Consider the following 16,887-nt stretch of genomic DNA (forward strand, 5'->3'; position numbering starts at 1 on the left):
AACCCAAAACTGGCAAGAATGGAAAATGATCAGCAAAAAAAATTATTTCATGTCACTTATTATTATATCATCTGGATTAAATAAAACATTTTCAAAGGAATTTTTGAAATATTTGATATATTTTGGATTTTATGAGTTGTATCTCCCAGGATACGTTGCCCTATGAGGATATAAAAACAGCCATCAATAATTCTGTGATTTATTTGTTGCAAACAAATATGTAATATTCAAAATATGCTGCATGTGTGACATGTCTGTGTCCTAAAATTGAGGCACAGACATTTCTTGTATTTTTACATTTCTGAACTGTCTCGTTTTCATCCTCAGGGGTGGGGAATTCCACCCCTTGAGCTCCACTGTCTTGCACTGTTGAGCTCCATCCTTAAACAATCATATAATGTAATTTATGCAACAACATATAATTTTTATGTAATCCTAAATCTCGATCAAGGCTCAGAAACGTAGCAAGGAGATCGTTAAAAAAATCCATGTGACATCAGTGGTTCAACCGTAGTTTTAAGAAGCTACGAGAATACTTTTTGTGCGCAAAGAAAACAAAAAGTTAAAGACTTTATTCAACAATTCGTCTCCTCCTTATAACGCCATTTTAGAGAGTATCACATGCGTAAACAACGTATGCTGTTCTGTGTCAGCAGCACCGTACGCGTTTACATTGTTTATGCTTTGATTTGAATGTAAACAACGTATCCGCGTACATACGGAGGAGATGAATTGTTGAATAAAGTCGCTAACTTTTTGTTTTCTTTGCACACAAAAAGTATTCTTGTAGCTTCTTAAAACTACTGTTAAACCACTGATGTCACATGGATTTTTTAACGATCTCCTTGCTACATTTCTGAGCCTTGATCATGATTCAGGATTACATAAAAATGATGTTGTTCAAATACGTTCAAATCAAAGCATAAACAACGTAAACACATACGGTGCTGCTGACACGGAACAGCATATGTTGTTTATGCATGTGATACTCTCTAAAATGGCGTTATAAGGTGACGCGGAGGAAACGAATTGTTGAATAAATTAGTTATTTATATTTTCTTTGCGCACAAAAAGTATTCTCGTAGCTTCTAAAATTACGGTTGAACCACTGATGTCACATGGATAATTTTAGCGCTCTCCTTCCTACGTTTCTTAGCCTTGATCATGTTAGGATCCTTGCTGTCTATGGGAGGGTCAGAGAGCTGTCGGAATGCAGCAAAAATATATTAATTTGTGTTCCGAAGATGAACGAAGGTCTTACAGGTTTGGAACGACATGAGGGTGAGTAATTAATGACATAAATCTCATTTTTGGGTGAACTATCCCTTTAATTCAGCGCTGGGCAGACCGATCGGTGTATCATCAAAGAACCGCGAGAGCGATAAGAGAGCAGACCGCTTTTTATGCTTTCGAATCGCTCTCGCGATACTTTAATGAGTCTGACATACTTCGATCGGTGTGCACAGCGCCGCTTCAAGTTGAGCACACCTGTTAGCTTTAGGTCAAACTGACAAAAGGAGCACAGAAAATTTGAACCAAGTCATGTGACCACCATACTCCGAATAACCTCAACTATGGTAATGATAACAGTATTGGATGAAAAATTCTTCCTCGCGCCTCCTACAAGAGACTAAAGAATATGTATCCTATGGTGCACGTTGCCTGCTTAAGGGTTAAATGCCCATTTGAACTAGTCTGTATCAGTCGAGCGCCCCCTGTAGTGTAGAGGTAGAAAGCCAGATTGTCCAAATTCAACGGCCACCGCGCCCAGCAGGAGAGTGCGGCGCAGCAACGTCACTTCCGCTTGTTTGGGAGGCTCGAGGAACGAGGACGCTTCCGTGCGTTTCAGCGGGTTATTTACTTCGGATGGACCCGGTAAAGTAATAAAAACAAGAATTTCGAGTACCTCAAAGATTCGCACGAAGCATCGAGCAGTTCTGAACGTAAACAAAGTTTAACGGCCCTGTTGTTTATCCTCGAGTAAGAAACGAAGTGAATAAGTTGAGGTAAGTTAAGCGCTTTTACCTGTTGTTATTGTGGGTTTCTAGCCATTAAACCATTAGCATACAAACAAGCAAGTAAGCAAACATTTTTTATGTTTAGCGATTGTTTTAAATGAGAAAGTAATAGTACGACAGGTAACGTTAGTGTGGAACTAATACCACGCTCCTCCAGTAACGTTACATGTCAGGATAGAATATTACCACACTAAGTTAAGTAACTTTTGTAATCTTCCATCAGTTAGTTTCTTATAACAGACTTTATTTGAACATGCTCATCTTCCAGGGCTGTGGGGCATAAACCACAAGTGAAAACAAGCAGGACCATATGAAACTTCCGCCAGAAAATGGCTACGCCGGCTGTAGTTTCCACGGATGGAGCGAGCTCCAGTAAGAGAGCATTTCATTTCCTCTTCGTGTTTGACACATTAGTGTAAGGTAGATGAAGTTATTGTGCTCTGGCTTCAAAGAATGAATCTCATGCAAATCAGTCTTGTGTTTTAAAGTAAGAAATGAAGAACTAGATTTGTTGATCCCATGTGGAAGCAGTGACCACACAGAGCTATTTATTGTTGTTGTTGTTGTTATTATTATTATTATTACCTGGTGAAGATTTTGATGTGTGCTGGCAGGACGTAGTTCAATAACTAACATTTTTCTTTTTGCGCCCTTCAGTTTAGTACACATGATGATTTTCTAGTCATTATATCTAAATATGCATATGCAGATATTCAGTAGCTCCCAAAGCTTTTAGTGGCACAGATAAAATATAAATGTGTGTTATAATGCTCCAACAAGTGATGTTTGCTTTCTAACAAAATAAGATATGAAAAAGGTGCTTACTTTAATTATTATTTAATTAGTATGGGAGCCATGGTACAAAAAGGGGTAATTGAGACGTTTTATGCCACAATTCAATTCAGCAAAAAACTCACAGAGACATAAGCTAAGAAGAATTGCAAGATATAAACTCAGTTCTAAGAAGAAAAGCAATAATTGTGAAATATAAAGAATTTCACAATTGTGAGAGTCAACCTTTTTTTATTTGATTTTTTTTCATGGCAAAAATGGCCTGCCTGTTTTTTTTAAATCACTGTTGTCACTCTTCAGATGTCTTTATTTTGGAGGTTATTCCAGCAGAGAGGTACATGCACATGTGTGCCCGTGTTTGCATATGAACTCAATTTGAATATCAGTGTTGTAGACTGTCTGTAGTAGGCCTGTGACTCCCTGGGTTGTGCTCATCTTTGTTATTTTGAGCGTAGTGCCACCACGCACTCAGCTGTTGTGATTGGGCTACACAGTGTTTTCTTGGAAGAACAAAGGAATTGAAACCCAGGTGTCTGTGCATGCTGCATGCTTACACTCATAGTTGTGGTTAACGACACATCTCAACTCGGTGTGAACAGCTTTCTTTTGCATTTGCATTTATTTTGCATTTTATTTGTAGTGCAGTTTTTCACGCAAAAGCAAAAAAAAAAAAACACCCTCAGGCCATTTAAGAGGTAGATGAGTTTTGTTCTTCAGCAGAACAGTTCAGGAGAAATTTATCATTACATCAGTTGCTCACCAACGGATCCTCTCTAGTGAATGGGTGCCGTGAGAATGAGAGTTCAAACAGCTGATAAATCACATCACAATAATCCACAACATGACTCCAGTCCATCAAGTAATGTCTTGTGAAGAGAAAAGCTTCCTGCTTGAAATAAACAAATCTATGAAGACATTTTTAACTTGGATTTTGATGTGAGAGGACTTTTTCACGGAAGTGTTATTATATTATAACTATTATAATGGAGTTGTGTGGATTATTGTGATGTTTTTGTCAGCTGTTTGGATACTCTTTCTGACGGCACCCTTTCACTGCAGAGGATCCACTGGTGAGCAAGTGATGTAATGCTGATTTTTTTCCAAAGCTGTTCTTAAGAAATAAATTGATCTATATCATGGATGGCATGAGGGTGAGTGAATTTGAAGCACATTTTCAATTTTAGGTTTACTATTTCTTTAAGGTGTTGGTATCTTAAAACTGCATGATTCATGGATGTCATTAGCTAGTAATTCACAAAATTAAGAAACAGCACAGAAGCTAGACTGAATTTTTAATCAAACCAATAGAACATGTCTAAGAAGTACAGTCTAATGCTTCACATATATGCGCTGTGCATTCTTGAATTTTTGATTGGCAAGAGTCTTTTAGTAAATAATATAATGCCTAATGGCTTTTTCCACTATTAATTTGCATTATAACATTTGGGTGAGACGTTTTTTTTTCTTCTTGGACTCCATAGGTACTCCTGGAAATCGAAAGATGGCTTCCTCTGAGGTAATTATATGCTTCTTTATTGCTTTAATAATAGTTTCACATTCTCTTTTTGTCCCATCCACTTTCTGTGGTTATTGGCCAATTTATTTATGGCTCCTGTTACATACTGTTTATGGCAACTGTTTTCCTAATCAGTGTTAGCAGATATCTACATTTTGTCTACAATGTGATTTTTGGACTCTCTGCCCTCTTCTTCTTTTATTTCTGTTTATTTCTCATGAATCAGCACAGCTCTTGATGCGGGTCTTGATTTACATCCATTAAAGTGTTCACTATATATCCTGCATAACTTCTGTGCTACTTATGTTACTTTATTCTTGAGATCAATTAGGTTTGTTTGTTTTTTGCTGTTTCGTTTAGAATAAACAGTGTTTTCTTTTTTTAAATTGATTTGGAACTGGAATAAATCACAATAAAAAAAATAAAAAAAAAATTCATATTAAGACTATAATATAATTGTCTATCAGCCATGTACAGAAAAATCTCCTAGTGAAATCAGTGATGCTGAAATGTGTTATAGAATCGCATCGTTGTATAATTTGTTCAAATTGTTTTTAACATCCTAAATAAATGATTAATAACTGAAATATTCTTATGTTTTTGTCTTCTTGTCTGATGTGTTTACTGAGCAATCATATATCTTTCAGCTTCTCAGCATCTCTGGTTCATCCCAGATGAACAAAAAGACCATGGGCCACAGAGGAATTGACCCCACTGGGGAAACCACATATAAAAAGGTACGAGCTGTGGATATCCTGATTTTATCCTCATTTTGAGTACTGCTACATATACACTGTAAATATTTAAAAATAGAAGTTTGTAAGAGATGGGACCAGATCAAACGTATCGGCAGTTCAGCTTCCAAACTCCGTGTCATGATGCACATTCCTGAATCTGTCAGATCTTCCTGCAACACGTAGATTATTGTTGTCTTCACTGTTCTTTGTATGGCACCATGAAGAAGATAAAGCCTAATAAATGACATGGGCAGGCACATACAGATAAGACCAGCAGGCCTTGAGTTATTGCTACTCCCTTTCAGTTTTATTAAATCACATGTGTCTTTTGTAGGCCTTCAAACAAGATGTATGTATCAGTGTTATATGTAGGCTAGTTTTAAAATTAACCTGGAGTAGTTCCAGAAGAACGGTCTTGTTATTTTCTGTATTGCACACAAACACATTTTTATTCTGTTCTTCATGTGCCCTCCATTGGAACTCCTCAGACCACGTCATCTGCTCTAAAGGGGGCCATTCAGCTGGGCATCACACACAGTGTGGGAAGCTTGAGCCAGAAGCCAGAAAGAGATGTGCTCATGCAGGACTTCGAAGTGGTAGAAAGCATCTTCTTTCCCAGGTTTGTGTGTCTGCATAAAAGTAACCTTGAAGAACTTTTCATTAGTAGTGACACTGTGTACATAAATGTGCTTGTTTTTGTCTTCCTCTTAGTCAAGGCAGCAACTCAACTCCAGGTCATCACCATGGTGACTTCAAGTTTAAAACATATGCTCCCATTGCGTTCCGCTATTTCAGAGAGATGTTTGGGATCCGACCTGATGACTATCTGGTAATCTTGTTTGTTCACAAAATAGGGTCCCCATGGTTTCCTGGAAAAATCTGTTTTTTTTTTTAGGTGTGGAATTGTCATTGGAATTTTTTTTAGGGAAAATATGAATATTCATTTTTGAAACTGGTCTGAAATATAAGATAGAACTTGCTGTTGTGTAGAGTTAAACTTGTCACTGGATTCTGAATCGAAACAATGTCTGGAAAAGCCAAAAGCACTTCTCAGTGACACTGCGTTTAGTTCAATGGACACCTGCAAGCCTCCAGTCATATGTTAACTGCTGTGCGTGTGTGTGTGTGTTTTCTGCAGTACTCTCTTTGTAATGAACCCCTTATTGAGCTGTCTAATCCTGGAGCGAGCGGCTCTCTCTTCTACGTATCTAGTGATGATGAGTTTATCATTAAGACGGTACAACACAAAGAGGCGGAATTCTTGCAAACACTCCTGCCAGGTTACTTCATGGTAAGTGTGTATTTCTGTGTTTTTAAAAAATCTCAACACTTCTTGTTCATTTTATCATAACATATTAAGCGCAGTAGTTTCCACCACATAATTCACTTTTCATCTTCTAGAACCTGAACCAGAACATGCGTACGCTGCTCCCTAAGTTCTACGGCCTCTACTGCGTTCAGGCTGAGGGGAAGAACATCCGAATTGTAGTGATGAACAACCTGCTGCCACGCGCTGTACCTATGCACTTTAAATTTGACCTGAAGGGCTCGACATGCAAGCGACGTGCTTCACCGAAAGAAAGGGCCAAGTATTTGCCTACGTACAAAGACCTAGACTTCATGCAGGACATGCTTGAGGGCATATTGCTGGAGAGTGACCACTACAATGCCCTATGCAGGACTATTCAGAGAGACTGTCGGGTAAGAGTGTGTGTGTTGTAGACCGAAGCTGACATATTGTAAGAGGAAAGAAACGTAAGCAAGGATGGCAGAACATTATCCTTGAATTTTGCTTACAAATTTTGGATTGTCAGAGTAGTATGACTTTAAAGGGGTGGTTCACTGGGTTTTTTCTAGGCTTGATTGTGTTTATGGGGTACAGTCTAACATGTGTTAATGCTTCGTTTAAAAAAAAAAAAAAAAAAAAAACCGCATTATTTTTTTCACATAATTTACTTTTATTCTGCACTGTCCCTTCTCCTTTGAACGCGCCGATCATTTCCTGTTTTTATGAAGCCCCTCCCTCAGACATACGCGATTGGCTCGGATTGGTTCGCTGGCTCAGTGTGTTGTGATTCGCTAGATTTGCGCCTAGTGCAAGTCTAAATGTTACGCCCCTCACCTCAGTGCATGTGCTCCGGTTGAATTGTAAACAATGACGTCGTCAAGATTGCTTATCAATTTGAGCCCGATTGAGACGCAGAGGATATTAGTGAAGAGGATCATACAGAACCTGTGCAAGCACGGCTCTTAATGGTATGTTTTTTAATTTGTTGTTGTCTCATACTTTTAGATACGCTGTCATTTGTGAATGCTACTGCTTATGTTAGCTTTTAATATACAGTCTGATCCTGATTAATTTGATCCTGATTGCAGGGGACGCGAGGAACAGGATTGAGCACTGCTGCTTTAGAACATTGATTTTGAAACTTGTAAATTCATTAGAATCGTTAGAAGACAGAATCGCGATTCATATATAAATAATTTGTTCGTGCTCCCCTAGTTTTCTCTTTCTCTTCTCTAAAGCAGTGCAGCATGGCCTCGCCCCCTTTGCTGCATTTTCCCGGGGGTGGGGTTTAGCAGGGTTGTCACAAACCCGGGAAGTAATTTGTTGTAGTCCCTACGAGCCGTTTTTGTAGGCATTAAACTGACAGAATTTTAAAAGAAGATATCTCCGTTTGCATTGAACTTTCAGCATTGTAACTTTGCAGATATTGTTTATGCTCAAACAGCAACATTACACACTAACTAATGTTAAAAAGTGAAATCGCTATCAACCACCCCTTTAAGATACATCTGTGCCTTTCACATGGTTCTCATGGTTTTGCACATTCGTGGTAGCTTAATTCATTCTTTAAAAAAATACAAAATAAACTGTTGTGATTGAATCACTCTAGGTTTGCATCTGCTGCATGTGCCTTTCTATATTCCTGTATGTTTAGGTACTGCAAAGTTTTAAAATTATGGACTACAGTCTGTTGATGGGTATCCACAACTTGGACCGGGCAGGTGAAGAGGCATCTACTGCAGTGCCCGATACCCAGAAAAAGGCACAAGGCCAGAAGCCCCTATACTGTACAGCCATTGAGTCTATTCAAGGGGAATCCAAGGGCAATACTTCACCACAGCCCTATGAAAGGTTAGTGATCCACCTTTGGCTGGCATCTTGAATCTGCAAAACACCTGGTGGGACACTTAAAAATAGCACAAGACTGTCTAAATGTGTATAGCAATAAAACCTGTTTTAGAGAGAGTTTTACAATATCATTCAAAAGTTTGGGGTTGGTAAGTGTTTTTTTGCCTTATTTTTTTTTAAATAAGTTTCTTACGCTCAAAACTGCATTTATTAACAGTAACATTGTACATATTTTCAATTGTAATTTATTCCTGTGATGGCAAACTATGGGACACTTAAAAATAGCACAAGACTGTCTAAATGTGTATAGCAATAAAACCTGTTTTAGAGAGAGTTTTACAATATCATTCAAAAGTTTGGGGTTGGTAAGTGTTTTTTTGCCTTATTTTTTTTAAATAAGTTTCTTACGCTCAAAACTGCATTTATTAACAGTAACATTGTACATATTTTCAATTGTAATTTATTCCTGTGATGGCAAACTAAATTAGCCATTACTTCAGTCTTCAGTGTCACATGCTCCTACAGAAATAATTTACTAATAGGTAGGGATGTAGCGATATTATCAATATCGCGATAGTTAAACTGTCTCGATATTATCGTGGTCACATGATGATATGAAACGATAGGTCTTCCGGGCAAAAAGTGTAGTTTTTAAAATATATTTGTTTTAGGCCATTATGCTTTGGCACAGTCTTTGTCGAGCGAACTAAAACTAAACTCGTTTATTGCACGTGCTGGGAGTTTAGAGCGCATTTGGGAACGCAATAGCTACCAGTTAGGCTTTATTTTCATGGCAGATGAGTACAGCGTTTCACTAGATTTGTAGCGAGATATGTTTTTGTAAGCCTGTTTTCACTGAAGCTGGAGTTTTCCTTCAAAATAAAAGCTCTACTGCCGTTTCCATCAAAATAAAAGCTTAAAAGTGCAGTATGAATGGCTGACAGCTAGTGGTTTAAATGGGTACCGTTACTGCAGTCCAAATTCAAAATATCTCTTTCAAGTGTTGAAATTAGGAAATAATTTTTGTAAGTTCCGTACTGTAGTGTAAAGCAAAAAAATATATATATGTATTTCTGTGAAATATTCATTTTCATTTATTTTACAGTGCAATTGTTTTGCATTATATGGCTACTGCTGTCATTGTTGTTATTATTATTATTCTATTCTAATTTGTTTGGCTTCCTGAAACACCAGTGTGAATGTAATTTAGACTGAGACAGTATATCAGAAAAAAAAAGAAGGTTGAGTCCCCTTTAAAGTTCAGGTACAAGTCAATTCACTGATTTTTTTTCTGACTTATGTTTTCTCTTAATTTTTAACTCTCAAAGTGCATTAGATAGAATAATTTAACTTTAAAATTTACAAAATTTAAATTTTTTCCCCAATTCTTCATTTGTCTCTTTTTCTTTTTAAATATCGCAATAAATATTGTATTGTGGACTTCATATCACAATAATGTCATGAGATTTTGATATCGTTACATGAGTTAATTGGCTATTAGGTGACTAGTCAATCAATGTGCCACACACTTGGTTTAGAGCTGCAATTTTACTGTAAATATTATTACTTGTGCTTGCACATTTGTTAATGTGTGATATTTGTTCTTTATTTGCAGCATGGGAGGAATTCCAGCATTTAATTCAAAAGGAGAAAAATTGCTGGTTTTCATCGGCATCATTGACATCCTTCAGTCTTACAGGTAAACTGTATTTCCATATCTTTGCATTTTCTCCAAAATAAATTCCTATAATTTGTTAATAACTGTGTATGTTTAGGCTTGTGAAGAAGTTGGAGCACTCATGGAAAGCTCTGCTGCATGATGGGGTATGTCTCGTACTTTATATCAAACATTGCATGAAGACTAACTATACAAATGTATTTTGTGCGTTTTTATTTTTTCTCTCTCCGCTATTTTATATTTCCTCTGCAGGACACTGTATCTGTGCACCGGCCGAGTTTCTATGCCGATCGTTTCCAGAAGTTTATGTGCAATACAGTCTTCAAAAAACCTACTTGTAAGTTTGATAGTCACATTGAAACATCTGCAACGGATGCATTAAAGGGCTAATGCATTAAAAAAAATTATTCTTCTATTAGTGAAAACGTCTCCCTCAAAGAAAAGTCGAGGAGGAACCGTGGGAACTGGTGGGAAGAAGTCAAACATTTCAATATCTGGACTATCCCAACAACAGTCCCTTCCTGTAGCAGCAGAACAAACACAGCCACAACAGACTACAGCGCAGCTGTGCAGCAGTGGAGCTGTGTCCCTCAGCCCAGACACTCAAGGAGACAGCGGTATGAGAAGACATTGAGAGATAGGAGAGAAATGGGAAGGATAAGCAGGATAGCCTAACAAGATAGCAGTCAAATGAGCCTTTAAATGCTTGTGCTTTCCAATATCATTCTCTCGTGATAAGAATATCTTCTAAATGCCTTAAATGTAAATCATTAGCCATGTTTCTAGACTGGTTGAGATTGCTCAAGGAAATCTTCTTTGAGTTTCCTCATTGGTTCAGTGTGAAGATGTAAATACTCAAATTTTATACTGTTTTCTGAATAGATTAAAAATTAAACATTAAAAACTGAAACACTGATAACTGGATCAAATTATTCAAGTGAATTTTGGCATCACAACATTATATTGTACATTATGAAAAATGTATATTTATTTTAAGATTACATTTAACAGTGTTTTTAAATTTAGTTTATAAAGTTCATATAAAAAGGCAAAAGGTAATATACATGTACAAATAGAGGAAACGAGCATGCAAAATAAATAAAAAAATCTGTTTTCTAAATACTAAATACACAATACATGCAAACAGTTCATCTATGTATGCAATGCATATGCTGTTTTTAGACTTTTTGACTCCTTTTTTTTTTTTTTTATATAAATATTCCACTCCACCCCTGCAAGCTCTTGTCCACAAGCTTTCACTTATGAATGCAACGGCTATATCCCAAAATCCTGTCAACAACCTATTTCTAGGGGGAAAAAAGTCCCTACCTTATTTTATTTATTCTGTTACACTCGGGTATACTTCAAAATACGGAAGAAAAGGTTCTTTCCATTTCATTGCAAATTTGAATGGCAACTGATACTGATATATTAGAAGAACATTAAATATTGGCCTAAATAATATGAAACTGATATGTTGTGCATCTCTAATTGTGTTATTTTCGTGATTGCTAATTACCATGTCCTCTATGCAGAGTTTACTTTTTGCATTCAAGCTACTTGAGGGTCTTAACTCTTAGGCCAGGGTTGCTCAACTTGTCCTTGAGAGTATGGAAAGCGTTGTTCATGCTATGCTTTGTTTGATTTCAACACTAGCAGAGATTGCATGATAACTTTTTGTAGTTTAATAGTCTGATGCCCTTGTGTGCTTATAACAGAGCAAATAATAGCTGTAAACGTCTGCCCCCTACAGCACATGCATGGACAATGTCAGCATTGTTCTCATAATTCAGGAATCAATAGTCTTCAGTTCTCTCTGAGGTTTATGCATTTGAATCATCTGACATTGTAGAAGCCTAAATTGAGTCATCAGCTAGTAGTGAAAAGCAGATTGTAGTTCAGTCTTTCCTGTCATTGTTCCTTTCAAATCATTGTTGACTAAGGAGCGCTTACTCTTTTCTCTCGTTATTCCTCAGGTGTGCAGACTGCTCGTCCTGACCTGCTCCCACAGCAACTGAATGAAGATGAGATCACAAGTAGCTCAGCTGATACGACCCTGTCAGCAACCTCTCCTGGAAGCTTTCGGCCTTCAAACACTCCAGCTCTGAGGTAAGTGGTTTAACAAGATTTGGTTGAATTTGTAAAAAAAAAAAAAATTGAGCTATAACTACTACTAATACTATGTGTTGATTCTATGGCATGCTGATGCACTCTGTCTTTTCACACATAATAAACATTTACTGACATTTCTGTTGATTCAAGTTCATTTCATTCCCAGTCGTAGCAGTATAGCTGCCCAGTCATCAGGGGAAAGCTTGGATGTGGAAATCATTTCACTCAGTGAGATTGTTCCTCAGACAAGCACGTCAGAAGTAAGAGACATTTTGTTCTGGGCCGCAATCTGTTTCAGTGTAGACTAAACACAGTCACGCTTGATATTTTAGGAGTGTTTTGAATGTCCTGCAGCAGTCTTAGTCATTCTACTCTATTCTGCAGAAGTTTAATTTATTCTTTCTCTTGCTATTGCAGTGAAAGACTTTGGATGAACAGGACAAAATAAAACCCTCAAGGTCAAAGATTTACTCTCTTTTAAGGACATCAGAACAGAAAGAAAAAGAAAAACATAAAAGTAAGATGGACTTGCTGTAAACACCTGGGGAAGTGGAAACCAGAGAATCTGGAGAACAAAAGAGAGTAGTGCACATGTTCATAAAACTGTAAAGACATAAAGATATTCTCCCCCTTTTTTATATATGTATTTTTTTGGATGTCAACAGTACAGCATCCAATACTGCTGCTATGAAATGGAACCAAAAGAGGATGTCACTGTAGTACCTCAACAGTGTGATATCACTGTTCTCAAACAGTAACATATTTACAGGAACTTCCAGAACCTGATAATGTTAACAGCAGAAGTAAAGTGATGAACGTCACGTGACCTGCTCTTGGAGAGCAAGCAGGTCTTTTGAGTACCTCTGTGAGAGTTTTCTAGTGGACTTCATTTGACCATGCATCTTTTTTCTCTTAGTTTGCCAAGGAGACGAATCTACAGGAGTCATGTTATTTATTTTAAGGGACAAAAGGAAATCTGGTTGATTGAGTTTTTATTGCCTATTTTAAAGACATTTTAGGAATATGGCAAGATTATATAAAAAAAATGTAAGATGAGTCAAACCAGATCAGGTTTCCTGAACAATCACATAAGACACTTTTCAAATCTGTAAAATGTATTCGACTTGGTTTTATGAATCGATTCGATTGCAGTACTGTGATATTTTATTGGATATTTACATGTGCCTTAATCACAAGAGTTATTTTGTCTGGTCATGAACAGGAAGCCTTTTACCATGCATGATGACTGAGAGTTAACTGCACAATTGCATGGTCTCCTCAAGGGTGGGGAAAAAAACAGTCAGTTGACTTATCATATACTTATTTAAAAAAAATATTTGGAGCTTGTCAAGAAAATGTTTTTCCTAGTTTTATTTGCATTACATTGTTTGCGAGAGATAAACAAAAGTAAACAGAGGGTAAAAAGATACCACATATTAAAGACCAATTTCAGCATGCGGGACTAATTTTTAGATTTTTCTTTGTTTAGCATTGAATTTAAAATGGTTGTTTTTTTCTAGGGCACAATAATACTTCATACCTGGCAGACTAGCTACTGTAAAACATAGCATCTGTACAGTATCTTTTTATGTTTACATAAACTGGGTAGAATAGGAACTTATCTTAAGGCCTTGGTTTTGTGAAGAGAGATAAAATCAAATTAAACTAAATCCTAAACTAAAACATTTTTCATTATTTTTGAACATGTTCATGCTTATCAGTAAGTCTGACTGCAGAGACATTGGCAATGAAGATGCAAATATTTTTTTTATATTCAAATAGGTAGAGTTAAGTAAGGGATCATTGCTGGATTTCTTTTTCTGTGACAATTTTTATCAACAAAAGAAACATTCCTGTACAAAGTCATATTTATTTGGATGTTTGCATGTAATTTATTTCTTTATCTCTACTTCTAAAGTGTCTGATACTCGATGGCTGTGTAAATTTTTTTGGGAAGCTGAATGCGTTTTTTTACTGTACACTCACAATCTGGGATTCTTGTGCAATTGCTGTTTATTCTGAAAATGCTGCCTTCATTCTTATTGTCTTATCAAACTGAGAATTGTGTTTAGTAGCTTTAAATGAAAATATTCCTCACTCTTGCAATGACATATTCATGTATTACTGCTCTCTTTCAAAGGATATTAATACATCCCAACAAGCTTTTTAAAATTATTTATTTTATATGTATTTTATTATTTATTTATTTTTCACTTGGCAGATCTCGGTGAGTTTCTCATTTGAAAAGTAGATCCCCACACAAAAAAGTGTGGGCACCCCTGGTCTAAAACAACAGCTCCAGGGGTAGATAGTTCTTTTTGACGCGGCCAACCCGAGGTCGAATCCGCCTTTTGTCGAACCTTTTTTCACCTTCCCTTTTCAAATCTTATATCACACTGGAAAGGCATATATTTTCAATAAAAAATTAAGGAAATAATCGAAAAGTTGAAAAAGTATCTGGTAGGGTAGGAGTAGGGAGGGCTTATATTGTCCTGCTAAGATGGCTTTAAGAAATTTGAATCAATTATTTTCACTCAATACATTATAATTGCATACTGTTTATTATAAAACAGTATACAATTATAACCACAATATTGAGGTGCAGATAATCGCCGCCACTCTTTGCAATAAGTAGTATAAATAGCAGAAAATCATATTTTAACAGTGTAAATCAGGGCTGTCCAAACTCGGTCCTGGAGGGCCGGTGTCCTGCAGAGTTTAGCTCCAACTTGCCTCAACACATCTGACTGGAAGTTTATATGCCTAGTAAGACATTGATTAGCTGCTTCAGGTGTGTTTACTTAGGGTTGGAGCTAAACTCTGCAGGACACCGGCCCTCCAGGACCAAGTTTGGACAGCCCTGGTGTAAATAGAATCTATAGCTATTTCCACTAGCACAGTGGTTCCCAAACCTGTCCTGGAGGCTCCCCTGCCCTGCACGTTTTGTATGTCTCCCTTATCTAACACACCTGCTTCCACTCATTAGCTGGTTAGTAGAGACTGCATGAACTAAATTGGGTGTGTCTGATTAGGGAGACATACAAAATGTGCAGGGCAGGGGGTCCTCCAGGACAGGTCTGGGAAGTGCTAGCATATTGCTAATAGCATATGCTCAGAAATGCTGCTATTTTCACTTAGTGTAAATAGAATCCATTGCTATTAGTGTAAAAAGCATCTTGTGTTATGCTTTACCAACAGATAATATCTTAAAGCCTGTTAAAGGCAAAGTGTTTTGTGTTTTACATCTGAAATTAAAACCGTTTCAAATATGTATGATGTTATTTTTCTGTGAAAAGCATGAGATGTTAGTCAAAAGCAGGGCTCGCCAACTCTCACGCAAAAAAAATGTGGTAAAGGCTCCAGTGCGTATTTGTGTTTGCTCTCTGGAAAGCGTCAAGATTCTTTACAACGTGTTTTCGTAGCGCTGAGCAATGTAACGTTCGCCAAACACAGACTCCTCTCACTGTTACACGATGTAAAGTAAATAAGAGATTCATTCGTTATAAAGGCATTTTTTGAGATCACGACGAACTGAAGTAAGTGACATTTTTAGTGATTTTTAAAGGAATGGTTATTTGCGCACATTCTAATCCGTTCAGAATTTGAATAAAAGTTGTTTTTCGTGCTGCTAACGGCCTTATAAACCCTGTACAAGCAGCAAAGTTTCAGGAGTGACCGCATAAATCATTATTCTCCCATTCATTTTCGAATGGGAGAATAATACAATTTCTCAAAATAGATGTTCAAGCAATGCAGGCTAACAGATTCATAGAAAAATATTTGAAATATAATAGGCTACTTCTAAATAATTGCAGTTGCAATTATTTTAAAAAGTAATGACTAGTAAATCTTGGAATTCGTAAAAAGTTAATAGTTTTGCAGCACTGCAACAGTTATTTTCCATAATTTAATATAAAAACACAGTAGGGGAAAGTGGGGTAAGATGAGCCTTTTTTTTTTTTTTTTACTTAAGTGGTCCTCAAGATAAGGGAAATTGATGCAGAAGTACAATAAAAGTATCTAAAGTAATTTCAGGATGTTTCCTATCATTTTAGATGATATGATCAGAATGTATCTATGATAAAGGGTTCTAAAAATATGGCTTCTTATTAAAAAGTGTTTCTGTGGCTCAATTTGCCCCAGGGTGGGGGTAAGTGGACCCAAGTCATTGGGTAAGATGCACCGAGTGTAAATTGACCATCTGATTCAAACCCATGTGAAATTTTAAGATAATTGACCTCTTTTAAAAACTAATTTAATAATCAAATTTCCTTTTTCAAACAGTCATATTTCTTTTCTTAAAACTAACTTAACATAAAACCAACCAAATGAAGTTTAAATTTTAATCTTTGTTTACATTTCTGAAACTGTTGAACACCAAAGTTGTAGGCTAATCTTCCCCAAAAAACAGACTAAACGGAGAGTTTGTTGAGTAAAATTAAATAAAAAAACTGAATTAGAATGAAGGAATAAATGTCACTGAAAGTAATAAACATTTTAAGAGTCTTGGCATGGTAGCTTTTCTGCAATGTCTAACCGGCCATTAGGGACTACAGGTGGAAAGATATATCTGATTATAATGTGATGAAAAGCAGCATCTGGTTCTTATCAGAGAAGGATTTGGTGCACTTGTACACTGTCCCTATTAAATAAACTACAAATAATACGTATATATATATATATATATATACACTGAACAAAATTATAAACGCAGCACTTTTGTTTTTGCCCCCATTTTTCATGAGCTGAACTCAAGGATCTAAGACTTTTTTATGTACACAAAAGGCCTATTTCTCTCAAATATTGTTCACAAATCTGTCTAAATCTGTGTTAGTAAGCACTTCTCCTTTGCCGAGATAATCCATCCACCTCTCAGGTGGGGCATATCAAGATACTGA

The 16,887-nt window shown here is 36.6% G+C and overlaps 1 protein-coding gene across 3 annotated transcripts; it reads left to right on the forward strand.

The window, feature by feature from the left end:
• Nucleotides 1-1,767: 1,767 nt before the first annotated feature.
• On the forward strand, nt 1,768-13,278 carry LOC107565582 (phosphatidylinositol 4-phosphate 5-kinase type-1 alpha-like). Of its 3 annotated transcripts, XM_016250839.1 has the most exons (16): nt 1,768-2,006; nt 2,287-2,390; nt 4,292-4,326; nt 4,974-5,063; nt 5,552-5,682; nt 5,775-5,892; nt 6,202-6,354; nt 6,465-6,764; nt 8,006-8,202; nt 9,815-9,898; nt 9,975-10,023; nt 10,130-10,214; nt 10,297-10,494; nt 11,854-11,986; nt 12,156-12,249; nt 12,407-13,278. In XM_016250839.1, exons 2-16 carry the CDS (start codon nt 2,348-2,350, stop codon nt 12,407-12,409), a joined length of 1,713 nt encoding a protein of 570 aa, XP_016106325.1. In that variant the 5' UTR covers nt 1,768-2,006; nt 2,287-2,347; the 3' UTR covers nt 12,410-13,278. The 3 variants fall into 3 exon arrangements, with proteins under 3 accessions (XP_016106325.1, XP_016106327.1, XP_016106326.1); XM_016250841.1 differs by lacking the exon at nt 12,156-12,249; XM_016250840.1 differs by lacking the exons at nt 1,768-2,006; nt 2,287-2,390 and adding an exon at nt 2,422-2,438.
• The last annotated feature ends 3,609 nt before the right edge of the window (nt 13,279-16,887 follow it).

This window comes from Sinocyclocheilus grahami, unplaced genomic scaffold, assembly GCF_001515645.1.
Source record: "Sinocyclocheilus grahami isolate Dianchi unplaced genomic scaffold, SAMN03320097.WGS_v1.1 scaffold1009.1, whole genome shotgun sequence".
NCBI classification, from domain to species: Eukaryota; Metazoa; Chordata; class Actinopteri; order Cypriniformes; family Cyprinidae; genus Sinocyclocheilus; species Sinocyclocheilus grahami.

Excerpts from the sequence above, each read along its gene's own strand:
- LOC107565582 (XM_016250839.1), top strand. The coding sequence starts at position 2,348 with ATGGCTACGCCGGCTGTAGTTTCCACGGATGGAGCGAGCTCCA. Across the intron at positions 6,765-8,005 it reads CTATTCAGAGAGACTGTCGG|GTACTGCAAAGTTTTAAAAT; the intron begins GTAAGAGTGTGT and ends CTGTATGTTTAG. Across the intron at positions 9,899-9,974 it reads GACATCCTTCAGTCTTACAG|GCTTGTGAAGAAGTTGGAGC; the intron begins GTAAACTGTATT and ends GTGTATGTTTAG.